Genomic DNA, 15272 nt, shown 5'->3' with positions numbered 1-15272 from the left:
GCCTACTCCTGGTTTTGAACAGGAAAGAGCTACTGTGGGCAGCTCATAGATGCTGAAGCATGGGCCATGGGGGTTCAGAGGTTATGCTGGCCACATGGCAAGGCTGGGAGAGAAGAGAGGGGACAGGGCAGTGTCAATGGGGACACCTGATGAAATCTTAATTTTTGGGTTTTTTTTTTTTTTTTTTTTGATTTACTTGAGAGAGAGAGGCAGATAGATAGACAGGCAGATAGAGGGAGAGAATAGCTATGCCAGGCCCTCTAACCTCTGCAGATTCGAACTCCATATGCATGCACCACCTTGTGTATCTGGCTTATGTGAGTCCTGGGGAATCGAACCTTGGTCCTTGGCAGGCAAGGCTAAACCATCTCTCCAGCCTGCCTGACGAGACCTTGCTTGGCCTCTGTCCTTTGGCTTTCTGTCTGGCAGCTCAAAGGGTTCCCTCATTCTACAGTGGGGTGACATGGTCAAACTGTGGTGAAAATTGGTGGCCCTTGGTCAGTCTGGCTCTGTCCCTTCCCATGTTTTCTCATGCACAAGAGAGGGAGGACTGGGGATATTCATGGGGAGGGAGGCACCTCAGGGCTGATGCATACTGAGCATGCCCTGCAGTGCCTGGTTTTATTTCTTTGGTCTCCAAGAGTCTTTCCTCCATCCACGGATTTCTGTTCCAGTTTTGGCATTTCTCTCCTTCCCTCCCTTTCTCCTTCCCGCCTCCCTCCCCACCTTTATTTTTTTCTTCTTTATTTATTTCTGTTTTTTGAGGTAGGGTCTCGCCCAGGCTGACCTGGAATTCACTATGTGCTTCTCAAGGTGGCCTTGAACTCACGATGATCCTCCTACCTCTGCCTCCTGTGTGCTGGGATTAAAGGCATGCGTCATCATTCCCAGTATTTTCTTTCATATTTTTTTGGAGATGGTGGATGTGAAGAAAGAGGTTGAGGCAGGTTCTCACTCTAGCCCAGGCTGACCTGGAACGCACTGTTTAACCCAGGCAGGCTTTGAACTTTGGGCGATCCTCCTGGGTCAGCTTCTTGAGTGCTGAGATTTAGGTGTGAGACACCACGTCCAGCTGGCATTTTCTTTTCTTTTCTTTTCCTCTTCTTTTCTTTCCTCTCCTCTCCTCTCCTCTCCTCTCCTCTCCTCTCCTCTCCTCTCCTCTCCTCTCCTCTCCTCTCCTCTCCTCTCCTCTCCTCTCCTCTCCTCTCCTCTCCTCTCCTCTCCCCTCCTCTCCCCTCCCCTCCCCTCCCCTCCCCTCCCCTCCCCTCCCCTCCCCTCCCCTCCCCTCCCCTCCCCTCCCCTCCCCTCCCCTCCCCTCCCCTCCCCTCCCCTCTTTTCTTTTTCTTTTTCTTTTTCTTTTTCTTTTTCTTTTTCTTTTTCTTTTTCTTTTTCTTTTTCTAAATGTAGGGTCATGCTGTAGCCCAATAACTCACTCTGTAGTCTCAGGCTGGCCTCTCGAATCCTCCTACCTCAGCCTTCTGAGTGCTGGGTAATATTAAAGGAGTGTGCCAGTAACACCCCCAGCTCATCTTTGTCTTTAAGAATCACATGGCCTGGTTTGTGAGATGGCTCAGTGGTTAAAGGTACTTGTTTTCCAAGCCTGTCACCCTGGGTTTGATTTCCTAGCACCCATGTAAATCCCAACACAAAGTGGCACATGCATTTGGTTTTCATTTGCAGTCACAGGAGGCACACATACACACACACACACACACACACACACACACACACACACATACACATTGATAATTTTTTGAAAGTGCCAGCTGTGAGTAGGTACATAGCCTGGCAGGACCTGGGTGTGCCCAGTCCCAGAACCTCTCGTGTTAGTTATTTTATGCAGCGGCGCAGTGCCCATGAAGGTTTGGATTTTGCCAGTCCCTGTCTAGAGAGAACAGTCCTGAAATTCCAGGGGGAGCCCAGGGCGACTTCCTTTTTGGGAAGAGACCAGATTTGCTTTTCTTTGTTTGTTTTGTTCCTTTTTGCTTGTCCTGCTTGGGATGGAGCCCAGGGCCTCGCCCATGCTACTGCTGAGCTGCAGCCCCAAGCCTAAGCAAACGTTTCGGAGTGTCTGTTGACCGTGGGGTTGCTGGGAGCCGGGAGCTGGGAGCGCAGCTTCTGTTACACACTTGCCTTCTGGAAGCATCGCCCCAGGCCTGTCCCCCCACGGTTTTCTTCTCTTTGCTTGTCCACCTGGTGCTTGAGACCAGGGCATGGCTGGTCAGCAGAGGAGGATTTGAGAATCAAACTGTAAGAAAATCCCCCGTGGAGCTGGGGAGGTGGCCTAGTGGTTAAAGGCAGCTGCTTGTAAAACCTGTTAGCCCAGGTTTAGTTCTCCAGCCTCCCACGTAAAGAGCTGGACAGATACTCACTTGCAGTAGTAGAGTTGGCTGCTCCCAAGCGCATGTGCACACACACACACACACACACACACACACACACAAATATAAAGAAAAAGAAAACCCAAGCAAAAAATGTTCAAGATTATTATTTTGGTCTTGCTTGTGTGTATCTCTGTGTACTGTGTGCATGTGGTGTGATCATGTGTGCATGTGGTGTGGTCATGTGTGTATGTGGTGTGGTCATGTGTGGATGTGGCGTGCCCATGTGTGCATGTGGTGTGGTCATGTGTGCATGTGGAGTGGCCATGTGTGCATGTGGCGTGGCCATGTGTATGCTCCTTCCTGACTTCCCGTCTTGCCTTTAGCTTTGTTTTCATGGGCTATTTTATTTTATTTTATTTTTTGGTTTTTGGTTTTTCAACGTAGTGTTTTACTCTAGCCCAGGCTGACCTGAAATTCACTCTGTAATCTCAGGGTGGCCTCGAACTCACTGTGATCCTCCTACCTCTGCCTCCTGAGTACTGAGATTTAAATTTATTTTAATTTAGAGGAGGTGGGGGAGGGAGAGAATTGGCACACCAGGGCCTCAGCCACTGCAATCAAACTTCATGTACAACCTTGTGCTTGCCTCGCCTTTGTGCGTCTGGCTTACATGGGATCTGGAGAGTCGAACATGGGTCCTTAGGCTTTGTAGGCAAGTGCCTTAACTGCTCAGCCATCTCTCTAGCCCTCTTTTCTCTCTCTCTTTATTTTTATTTATTTATTTATATATCTTTTTAAAGATTTAAAGATTTATTTTGTGTGGAGCCTGTACAATTGAACCTAGGTCGTTAGGCTTTGCAAGCATGTGCCTTAACTGCCAAGTCACGTCTCCAGCCCTCTCTCTCTCTCTCTTTCTTTTTTTTTAAAAAATATTTAATTCATTTACTTAACAGAAAGAGGCAGATACAGAATGGGCATGCCAGGGCTTCCTGCCACTGCAAATAAACTCCAGAAACGTGCGCCACCTTGTGCGTCTGGCTTACTTGGGTCATGGGGTCCTTAAGCTTTGTAGACAAGCAGTGCCTTAACTGCTCAGCTATCTCTCTCTAGCCCTGGACCTTTTTTCTTTTGGGCAGTTTTTTTTTTTTTTTTTTTTTTTAACTTCTCTCTCTCTCTCTTTTTCGAGGCATGGTTGCGTTCTAGCCCATGCTGAACTGAAACTCACTGTGTTATCTCAGGCTGACCTTGAATTCACAGTAATCCTTCAACCTCTGCCTCCCAAGTGCTGAGACTAGAGAGGTGTGCCAGTACACTGGGCACGGTGAAGTTTTTTGAGACTCAGTCTCATTATGTAACGTAAGCTAGCCTCAGAGTCATTATTTAGCCCAGGCTGGCCTCAGACTCAAGATGCTTCTGCCTCAGCCTCCTGTGTGCTGGGACTCCAAGTGTACGCCACCATGCCCAGCTTGGGTTGTTCCTGGCTTTCCCTCCAGTAGACAGTGAACTGCGCCAGAGGGAGACCTTGGCTGTCTTGTTCGCTCCCCAGTGCCCAGTGCCCGGTGCCCAGTGCCTTGCTGAGCATTTTGGGTAGCGCGAGCCTTCGGGATATTTGGTGAATGAGTCATAACGACAGAAGGAAGCTACGGTTACTTGCCTTGTTACTACAGAGTGTTTAGTAAATACTGTTTACCCAGAAGGCAAATCAACCTACAGTGAAATTGTGTAGCTCTTATCCAGTGCAGGTCGAAAGCAAATGAGCGCGGTGAAAAGCACGCTGATGAAGAGAGCTAATTACGCCTGCTCAGCCCGCCGAGCCCCCAGACCCTGTGCCAAAGGCGTAGCCCTGTGGCAGTGACGCTGTGTCGGAGAAAGCAGGCTCTTGTGTCAGTGTTTGGAATAGAACTTTGATTTTAATTTTTCCTTTTAAAAATACTTTTATTATATTTATTTATTTGAGAGCGACAGACAGAGAGAGAAGCAGGCAAAGAGAGAATGGGCACGCCAGGGCCTCTAGCCACTGCACAGGAACTCCAGACACTTGTACTACCTTGTGTATCTGGCTTACATAGGTCTTGGGGAATCGAACCTGGGTCCTTTGGCTTTGCAGGCAAGCACCTTAACCGTGAAGCCATCTCTCCAGTCCATATTGCCCAATTTGATCTTTCATTTGTGATGCTCTGTCGCTTTCTTCTGTGGTGTGATTACAGGTGTGTGGCACCAGGCTGGGCTAGAATAGCACTTTGTGTTAGTAGATGGGCACTTCATCAATGGGCCCTTCCTTGCCATAGTGAACTTAACTGAAGAGCATATTTAGTCTGATAGGCAATACCCATGCAATGTAAAAAATACAGATGTTTAGCTGGGCGTGGTGGCGCACACCTTTAATCCCAGCACTCGGGAGGCAGAGGTAGGAGGATCGCCATGAGTTCGAGGCCACCCTGAGACTACAGAGTTAATTCCAGGTCAGTTTCGACCAGAGTGAGACCCTACCTTGAAAAACCAAAAAAAAAAAAAAAAAAACAAAAAACCACCAAACAAATCTTTAGCCGGGCGTGGTGGTGCACGTCTTTAATCCCAGCACTTGGGAAGCAGAGGTAGGAGAATTGCCATGAGTTCAAGGCCACCCTGAGAATATGTAGTGATTCCAGGTCAGCCTGGGCTAGAACAAGACCCTATCTTGAACCCCCCCCCAAAAAAAAACCCAAAAAGCAGATGTTGGGCTGAAAAAATGGTGCAGTGGTTAAGGCATTTGCCTGCAAAACCTAATGACTCAAGTTTGAATCCCCAGTACCCCCTTAGAGCCAGATTCACAAGGTGGTGCAGACATCTAGAAGTCGTTTGCAGTGGCTAGAGGCCTCAGCACACCTATTCTTTCTGTTTCTCTGTGCTTGCAAATAAATAAATAGCATATTTATTAAAAAATGCAAATGTTATTAATGAACATCCAGGGTAAGGTCCTTCTACTTCCTGTTTCCCAAATGGAGATTTCCTGTGCATGCGCGTGTTTGCAGGTGTATCCTCTTGCTGTGTGTGTGTGTGTGTGCGTGCGCACGCACACACTTGTGTTTGGAGGCCAGAGGAGAATGGCAGCTGTTCTCTGTAGCTCTTCAGCTTTTTTTTTTTTCTTGAGACTCAGTCTTTCACCAAACCTAGAGCCCCTCACAACTGGGGCCACAGGCTTCCTGTGGGGGTGCATAACAAGTGATCTTACTCTCCAAACCGTCTCCCCAGTCTCTGTGCTTGATTTTGTGCAAGGAACCACTCTGCATATTCCTTTTTTAAAAAAAAAATTATAATATATACATATTTTTTGGCTTTCGAAGCAGGATCTCACTCTGGCCAGGCTGGCTTGGAATTCACTTTGTAGTCTCAGGGTGGCCTCAGGCTCATGGTGACCTTCTTACCTCTGACAGAGCACTGGGATTAAAGGTATGTGCCACCATGTCTGGCTCGCATACGCCCTTTAAAAATATCATTTATTTATTTGGGGGGGGAATGAATATGGGCGTACCAGGGCCTCTGGCCACTGCAAACAACTCCAGATGCATGCACCACCTTGTGCCTCTGGCTTTATGTGGGTCCAGGGGAATTGAACCTGGATCCTTAGGCTTTGCAGGCAGTGTCTTAATCACTGAGCAAACTCTCCAGCCCCCACATATACCTTTTAGTCCATTGCTCTTCCAGCTAGCATGTCTTGACTACGGAGCCCTGTCCTGTCTCATTCTTTCAAGGCTTCTGGGGAGCTCCACTTGGTGGACGATCCCTGGTTTAGTTGACTTGTCTCCCTTTGAAGAGAGGTCAGGCTTGTTTCTGGCATCTCAAAAGCACAATGAGTATTCTGGGCGTGGTGGCACACGCCTTTAATCCCAGCACTGGAGAGGCAAAGGGAGAATCGCTGTGAGTTCGAGGCCGCTCTGAGACTGTATAGTGAATTCCAGGTCAACCTGGGCGAGCGAGACCCTACCTGGAAAAAAACTTAAAAAAAAAAAACAAAATGAAAGTGCTGTGGGTGCTGTAGTTAGTGAACATTCCTGGTCCGCCTTCCCCATTGTGTCTGCGAATGCTTCTGTCGGTCAGTGATGAATAGGCTACTGTGATTGCTTTTAACTGGCCATTTGTATTTATTCTTATTTTTTGATTTCTTTTTTCTTTTTTTTCTCAATTTTTATTAACATTTTCTATGATTATAAAAAACATCCCATGGTAATGTGCTCCCTCCCCCCATATTACCCTTTGAAATTCCATTCTCCATCATATCCCCTCCCCATGTGATTGCTTGATGCATGGAATCTTTTTCCAAAATACAGAAAAATCTTGTACAGACAGTGGATGTGACTCTCTGAATTCATGTTCATTTATGTATGTATGTATATGAATCTATTTAAATTTGCTTATTTGCACATGGACAGACCAGAGTCTCTTGCCACTGCAAAAACAGCAGATACTTGCACCATTGTGTGTGTGTGTGTGTGTGTGTGTGTGTGTGTGTTCAACTTACATGCATGGCTTAGAAATTGAACCTGGGCTGGCAGGCTTTGTAAGCAAGTGAGCTTAACAGTTGAGGCATCTCCCCAAGTCCCACATTACATGTATTGCTATAGGATCATTGTAAGGTGGGGAGAGATATGCTGGTTGTCAGAGAAGTTGGTCCTAACCCTTGGGAAGGGTTCTGCACATCTGCTGTCTGTCAGACGAACCATTTCTACTTTCCTTTCCTTCCTCCATCTCCTTCCTTCTGCTTCTTTTTTTTTTTTTTTTTTTTTTTTTTGGTTTTTTGAAGTAGGGTCTCACTCTAGCTCAGGCTGACCTGGGATTCACTATGGAGTCTCAAGGTGGCCTCGAACTCACGGCGCTCCTCCTACCTCTGCCTCCCGAGTGCTGGGATTAAAGGCGTGCACCACCACGCCCGGCTTTTCCTTGCTTCTTGAACTCATGTCACACTGTCTCAGCATTCACACTTGGCTAGTGTGACAGTTTTTCCTGCATGTGGGAGCGGGGAGAACTTGGCCTCCTGTAGGCGCGCTCATGTGCGCGTGCGTGCGTGTATCTGTCCTTTGAACAACTTAAGAGAGTGGCCAGCAGGAGTGAGTTCCTGGCTATGACACCTGTCTGTCTTGGAACACGCTCCGCCCAGCATCCCTTTACTGGAATGAAGATGCTATTTTTAAGGGAGAGAGAGAGAGGGCATTGTCTTTCATCTTGGAGATTTTGAGCGGCTGAGCAGGCAGTTTACTGGCCTGCTCAGCGATAGCTTTGGACCTCAGAGTCCCTCCCAGGTCGGATCTGCAGGAGGAAGAGAAGGAGGGTCCACAGAGGATGAACAATGATGTGAGTTATAGCTGCTATGTCTGGTTGTTTCCAGGTCAGTTGGTGACACCCCAGGGTGCTGGCAGTCCGGGATCTTCTCCCTCCCGGCTGGGGCAGTGCAGCGAGCAGTTCAGCCCGGGGGCAACTTCGTCGCAGCGGTGGTGGTGGGTGGTGGTCGGGGGCAGGGGCTTATGCGTCTCCAGGCGCCGTGTGCACGAGCTCTCCTGGAGCGTTTGCCCGTGGCGCGGCGTCCAGGTGCCACCTTGCCTTGTTGTGAGGTGACCTGCTGCTGGGCGCTGGTGCGTTGGTGCTGTTGACCCGCCCTCTGGGGAGAACTGGGCTAGCGTGGCACTTGGGGTCAGTGTGCCCACAGCTGGCGTGCTGGCCGAACTCCAGGTTCTTCCGGGCTGTGAGATGTCATTGCCTCTCCGGCTTCGCCTTCAGTGTTTTCTTAAAAGGAGAGCTGGGGGTGGAGAGAAGGTCTCCTCTGCCTTTATGTAACGATCACGGTGAAGCCTCCACTGTGAGAGAAGACCCACGCGGGTCAAGGTGGGACGTACAGACACGCTGGCCACCTTGGCTGCTTTGTGCTGGACTCCCCTCTCATCTGAAAAAAAAAAAAAAGGCTTACTGAAATACATCTACTTTCTATTTATTTACTCTTTTGGTTCTTTTTCGAGGTAGAGTCTCACTCTAGCCCAGATTGACCTGGAATTCACTATGTAGTCTCAGGGTGGCCTTGAACTCACAGTGATCCTCCTACCCCTGCCTCCTGAGTGCTGGGATTAAAGGCGTGCGCCACCGTGCCTGGCGTATATTTACTTTTTATATTTAACCCTTGTATTTTATCTTATTGGTTTTTCGAGGTAGGGTCTCACTCTAGCCCAGGCTAACCTGGAATTCACTCTGTAGTCCCAGACTAGCCTCGAACTCAAGGCGACCTCCCTCCTCCTGAGTGCTGGGATTAAAGGCTTGCGCCGCCATGCCTGGCTAACTTTTTGATTTTTATCTTTATGAGTTTGCATCTGTGGTGTGTTTGGTGGTGTGTGGGTGTGGTTGTGTGTGTGGTGTGTGGGTGTGGCTGTGTGCACGTGTGTGTGTTGGTGCTCTTGCAGGTATGGAATGAATGGGTTTTGGTGAGCCCCAGAGAGTCTCTGGTCTCCGTTCTCCATAGGTCTGGGTTACAGACATGTGTGGCCACACCCTGCTGTTTTAGGTGGGTCCTGGGGAATTGAACTTGAGCAGTCACAGGCCCTCTCAGGTGCTCATGTTTGCAGCAGCACTCTTTATCTGCTGAGCTATCTCCTTAGCCCAATCTTTTTTTTTTCCCCAAGAGAAAGCGGGCAGGGGGGGGGGAGGGAGGGAGAGGGAGAATTGGCATGCCCAGGCCTCTACCCACTGTAGTTGAATTCCAGATGCATGCACCACCTCGTGCGCATGTGTCACCTCGTGTTTCTGGCTTACGTGGGTTCTGGGGAGTTGAACCTGGATCCTTAGGCTTAGCAGGCAAGCACCTTAACCACTAAGCCGTATCTTGATCCCCCAATCATTTTTTTTCTTTTTCTTTTCTTTTCTTTTCTTTTTTTTTTTTTCAAGTTAGGGTCTCACCCTGGTCCAGGCTGACCTGGAATTCACCATGTAGTCTCAGGGTGGGCTCGAACTCACAGCAATCCTTCTAACTCTGCCTCCTGAGTGCTGGGATTAAAGGTGTGCGCCACTATGCCTGGGCTTTTTTTTTTTTTTTTTTTTTTTTTTTTTTTAGGTGTTTTTATTTATTTGCAAAAAGAGAGAGAGAGAGAATGGGTGCGCCAGGGCTTCTCACCAGTGCAGATGTACTCCAGATGAATGCACCACTTTGTGCATCTGGCTTTACATGGGTACTGGGGATTTGAACGTGGGTTGAACACAGGCTGGCAGGCTTTGCAAGCAAGTACCTTTAACCACTGAGCCATTTCCTCAGGTTCCAATCTTTTTACTTTTTATTTTTATTTTTTCAAGGTAGGGTCTTGCTTTAGCCCAGGCTGACCTGGAATTCACTGTGTAGTCTCAGGGTGGCCTTGAGCTCACATCGATCCTCCTACCTCTGCCTCCTGAGTACTGGGATTAAAGGCGTGTGCCACCACGCCCTGCTATCCAGTCTTTTTATTTTTAAGTGAATGTTGCTTAATTTTTTTTCCCCCCAAAGTAGGGTCTCACCAGTCCAAGCTACCTGAAATTCACTCTGTAGTCTCAGGGTGGCCTCCAACGAACTCATGGTGATCCTCCTACCTCTGCCTCTTAAGTGCTGGGCTTAAAAGGATGTACCATCACACCCAGTTTATAAAGCTGCTTTAAAAAATTATTTACTTGCAAGCAGAGAGATATAGACAGAGAGAGAGAGAGAGAATGGGTGCCCCAGGGCCTCTAGCCAAACAAACTCCAAATGCATGCGTCATCCTGTGTATCTGGCTTACATGGGTACTGGGGAATCGAACCTGGGTGGTTAGGCTTTACAGCTAAGCGCCTTAACTGCTGGGCCATCTCTCCAGTTCCCAATGCTGCTCTTTGAAATAATTTGGGTGTGGGACGAAATATTTTTTGGTGGGAGTACTGTTTCTTAGGCACTTCTCTGTCTTTCCATCTCACTTGAATGTGACACCCCCTTCTTGGCTGCGCTCCTAACCTGGCATTGTGAAGACAGTTGGCAGATGTGGGCGTGGCCTTGATGGCATTGGTGTGGCCTCATGTGAGTGCCTTGCTTGGGCAGATGCCCGATTGCTCTAGCTGTGTAGGCATGATCGAGATGGTGTGGGCGTGGCCCTGATGCTGTGGGCATGTCTTTCCGCAGGTGCTGTGAGTGGCTGAGATGCTGTGGTGGAGGGGAGCCCAGGCCCCGTACTGTCTGGTTGGGTCACCCCGAGAAGAGGGACCAGCGGTATCCTCGAAATGTCATCAACAATCAGAAGTACAATTTCTTCACCTTTCTGCCAGGGGTATGTATGTGCTGGGTCCCTCAGCTCCCTCCTCTCCCTTAAATGTATGCAGTCATACTGGTCTTAGCCGACGGAGGTCCCCCTTGGTAGATTTTGTTACCTTTTGTCTTAACCTGGTCACTTTAGCCCATGATCATTTGTCTCCCCTGACTTGAGACCTGGAGCGGACCGCCTCCTCCCCCAGCGCCGTGCCGTTCTACCTACCAGAATAATTTCTTGTTCGTTTGGTACATTGGGCTTAAGAGTGGAAACGGTGTTTGGGGGGACTGAGCATCATAACGAAAGTGTTGAGAGGGAGAGAGAGTCAGTGTGTGGATGGTGGAGAGGTAACAGCAGAGTGCAATCCGAGGGGAATGTGACCAGTATGCTCATGAGATAAAGTTCATACATCATAAAAGGCAATTATCAGTTTCTCTTGGCCTTATCATCATGAAACACATACTCAGAGCGTGAGAATTAGAAAATCAAAATCTAAAGAGAAAAATGAATCCTACCATATAGAGTGTGACTTTACATTAACGTATTAAGAAATATTTTATTTTTATTCATTTATTTGAGAGAGAGAGGGAGGGAGAAAGAGGAAGCTAGAGAATGGGCACATGAGGCCTCCAGCTGATCCTTATAAGTTCCCAACACGTGCTTCATCTTGTGCATCTATCTGGCTTTCGTGAGTCCTGGGGAATTGAACCTGGGTCCTTTGGCTTTGTAGGCAAACACCTTTAACTGTTAAGCCATCTCTCCAGCCCACCATTAACAGTTTTGCTAATTAATTTCTCTAGAGTCCTAATGCTGTCAGATGACTTTACAAAAACCCATGGACATGTGTTCAGAAAACCTTCCTCCATTACACATGCTAATTACATGTTTATTACTTTTTATTCAGCATAGCCTCTGAACACACACCAGTCACTTTACTTACACACACACACACACACACACATTTGAAGTAGGGTCTTACTCTAGCCCAGGTTGACCTAGAACTCACTCTGTAGCCCAGGCTGGCCTTGAACTCATGGCTATGCTCCTATCTCTGCCACCAGACTTTTGGGACATATGCCACCACAACCAACTTCAGTGAGACTGTTTTTTTAGAAATGATTTTGACACGTGAAGGTGGTGGTGCATGCCTTTAATCCTAGCACTCGGGAGGTTAAGGTAGGAGGAATGTTGGGAGTGCTAGGTCAGCCTGGGCCGGAGTGAGATTCTGCCCCACAAGAAAAAAAGAAAGGAGTGCCTTTGACTGTATTCAGTGCTAGCTGCTGTAAAACACAGCACAATGCCCCATCACCTCTTTTCTGTGAGGCAGAGATGCTAAGGGGTAGAACGCAGAGCCTTGTGCCTGCCCGTCACGCACTCTTCCCCTGAGGTGCATCCTTGGCTCCCAAGTCTCCATTATCTTAAGGAAAGGTGTATTTTCCCTCACAGGAAGTCTGGAGGACAGTCCGCCCCCCCCCCCCCCCCCCCCCGCCCGCAAGCAGTGATGCTATCTGAAACACGTGACACCGGAGTTCATGATGGGGCAAGAGGTGTAATGGCGATGCCCCTCTGCCTGCCTTTGCCTCATAGACCTGGAATCTTCTTCTCATCGCTCATTGGCGCAAACCAGCCATGTGGTATCCTCCTCATTCCCAGGGCTCATGGGGGCAGTAGGAACTGGGCTAGAACCCAGGATCAGATCCTAAAGCTTTCTTTTATCGTGTGAGAATTCTGTCATGGGTGGCTGGGAAGATGGCTCGGTGGTTAAAGCCTGCTGGTCCAGGTTCAAGTCTCAAGCCACCCGTGTAAGCCAGATGCAAACAGTGATGCAAGTGTCTGGTGTACGTTTGCAGCAGTAAAACACCCTGGTATACTTGTATAAACACAAACACATGCAAATAATTTAATTTAAGAAAATATCAAGGGCAGGGGCTGGAGAGATGGCTTAGTGGCTGGGGTGTTTGCCTGCAAAGCTAAAGGACCCAGGTAAGCCAGATGCGCAAGGGGTGCATGCATTTGGAGTTTGTTTGCAGTGGCTGGAGGCCCTGGCGTGCCCATTCTCTCTCTCTCTCTCTGTCTCTTCCTGCCTATTTCTGTATCTTTCTCTCTCACAAATAAATAAATAAAAATAAAATATTTTTAAAGAATATCAAGGGCAGCCTTTAATCCCAGCAGTTGGGAGGCAGAGGTAGGAGGACCGCTGTGAGTTCAAGGCCGCCCTGAGACTACACAATGAGTTCCAGGTCAGCCTGGGCTAGAGTGAGACCCCTCTTCAGAAAGAAGGCAGAGAGCTAGTAAGCTTGGCACCCGGCATTTCCCTGTGACATGCCCGCACGCCCATGTACTCGTGTGTACATACAAACGAAACTACCACGGACACAGCTTTTGTCTTCCACCTTGCAGCTGTGCACGGCTCACTAAAACCCGCTCCTAAGTAACATTTTGGGTTGCCCACACCGGGCCACGTAAGAAGCAAGTTATCCTCGACATCGTTGACATGCTAGCGTGTCCCTCTCCGGTTGCTTGCCTGCCCAGTAACGACCGCAGCCCTTGGCCTGTTGTTTCCGTGTGCACCACTGTTACTCCTGCTGATGTGATCACCCTCGTGTGTGTTTCCGGATCACTGACGGGGCGGCTGAGCCTTGTGCGACGGTCGCGCGAGCCGCACGGTTCTCACGCGGGGCGGTTTTCCCACGCGGGGCGTTTTCCCACGCCGACCCTCACTGCCCCTCCTCTCTCACTGCAGGTGCTGTTCAACCAGTTCAAGTATTTCTTCAACCTCTACTTCCTGCTGCTGGCCGGCTCCCAGTTTGTTCCTGACATGCGGCTCGGCGCCCTCTACACGTACTGGGTTCCCCTGGTGAGTTGCTGGCCACTGTTGCTCCGGTAGCCTCAGAGGTCTGCACACAGAAAACGCTTTCCCTTCCCCGGGGGTCTGGATGTGGACAGCGGCCTTCATGAGCCAGGATGTCCTCAGGCCAACATATCGGGTGTCCCCGGGATTTTCACCTCGAAGAAGCTCCAGGCCCAGGCAGCCCCCCAGGATCAAAGCGCCGCCAAGCCCATGTGTTCATTCATTCAGTTCTCAGCTGGCGTCATTCATTATTTCAACAAATGACTTGCTGCGTGCTTACTGCAGGTGGCACAGGGTTCTGGACTCAGGGCACAGCGCAGATGGTCAAGACAGACGCTTTGTTCTCAGGGACTGTGTCACCTGAAGTGTTCCGGAGGCCGCACTTCCATCACGCAGACGGTGTTTCAGCGTGCGGCCCGGGGGGGGGGGATAACACTCTGCTTTTGTGTATATGAAGTGTACCAGGACCCACCCTTCCTGCCCTCCCTTCCCCCTTTTCTTTCTTCCTGCCCTTTGCAAATTGTTATGTGTGCCAGTTACTGGGCTGGGTACTGAGGTGGGGGGGGGGCAACGATGCTGAGAACAAACAAAGCTTCCTGCCCTTGTGGGCCAGGGATGTAGGTCAGTGGATAGAGTGCTTGACTAGGGAGTCCAGGGCCCTGGGCCCAACACCCAGCCCCACGTGAACCAAGTGTGGTGGTGTCTGCTTGTAATCCTAGCAGCCAAGGAGGCAGAGGCAGGAGGATCAGAAGTGCAAGGTCATTCTTGGCTATATATAATGTGTTTGAGGCTAGCTGGGACTACGTGAGACCCTGCATCAAATGAATAAATGAATGAATTCTAATGGAATACATTTCTGCTCTTGTGGAACTGAAGTTTGAAGAACATTGCAGTGATGGGCCGTCCAGGCTCAAGAGCATTGCTGGCAGGGTGGAGGGTGGAGACAGAGGGGTGTCCTGAGCCACAGTGGCCAAGAAAGGTCCCATGAGCAGGTGGTAGGAGAAAAGGGTGATGGGTTGGGGTGTTCCAGAGGGCAACAAGGCAAAAGTCCTAGAGCATACGAGGAGCTAAACGAAACCAGGCTGACTGAGGTGTGGAGAGGTTGGAACCAGTGTCTTGTTTTCTCCAGAAGAGAAGCTGTGGCGCACGATTGCTTTTTATTTCTCATCGGGTGGGACCCAAGGGTGGGTGCTTGGATTCTCATAGATCTTGTTAAAATGTTCCTTCAGGGGCCAGTGAGGTGGCTCAGTGGGTAAAGCACTTGTTATGTACCCGGAAGGACTGGGTTCAAATCCCCAGCACCCACATGAGTGCCAGGTGGGCATGGCAGGCTGTCTGTAATCCCAGCACTCAGGGGGAAGAGAGGGGCAAGCTGGCTAGCTAGACTGGCCAAATTGGTGAGCTCAGGGTTCAGGTGAGAGACCCTGTGTCAGTAAAGTGAAAACACCTGATGTCAACATTTGGCCTCACACACATGTGCTTGGGGATCCACACACACATGCACTCCACACATGGGAACATGCATGCACATCATACACCATCAGACTTTTTCTTTCAAAGAAAGTTGCAAAATTAAATTGTTTTTTCTTCAAGGTAGGGAATCATTCTAGCTCTGGCTGACCTGGAAATCACTATGTAGTCTCAGGGTGGCCTCGAACTCACCATGATCCTCCTACTTCTGCCACCCGAGTGCTGGGATTAAAGGTGTGAACTACCATGCCCGGCTTTTGTTTTGATTTGTTTTTAGTTTGTTTATTTTTATTTATGTTGAGAGTGACAGTGAGAAAGAGGCAGATAGAGAGAGAGTAGAGAGAGAATGGGCGCATAAGGGCCTCCAGC

The 15272-nt window shown here is 49.2% G+C and overlaps 1 protein-coding gene across 2 annotated transcripts in view; it reads left to right on the top strand.

Annotated features, from left to right (window-relative positions):
* Atp9a (ATPase phospholipid transporting 9A (putative)) overlaps positions 1-15272 on the top strand; it is a 142347-nt gene that overhangs the window by 22489 nt on the left and 104586 nt on the right. For both annotated transcript variants that reach the window (XM_045156068.1, XM_045156067.1), the window contains exons 2-3: positions 10459-10603; positions 13326-13439. In XM_045156068.1, the coding sequence (XP_045012003.1) occupies positions 13401-13439 (39 nt within the window). In that variant the 5' untranslated portion in view covers positions 10459-10603; positions 13326-13400. The remainder of the gene's footprint in view (positions 1-10458; positions 10604-13325; positions 13440-15272) is intronic.

The sequence above is a fragment of the Jaculus jaculus genome, chromosome 8 (assembly GCF_020740685.1).
Source record: "Jaculus jaculus isolate mJacJac1 chromosome 8, mJacJac1.mat.Y.cur, whole genome shotgun sequence".
Taxonomy (NCBI): Eukaryota; Metazoa; Chordata; class Mammalia; order Rodentia; family Dipodidae; genus Jaculus; species Jaculus jaculus.
The sequence above is the reverse complement of the archived record's forward strand: the minus strand, read 5'-3'. Positions and strand labels throughout refer to the sequence as shown.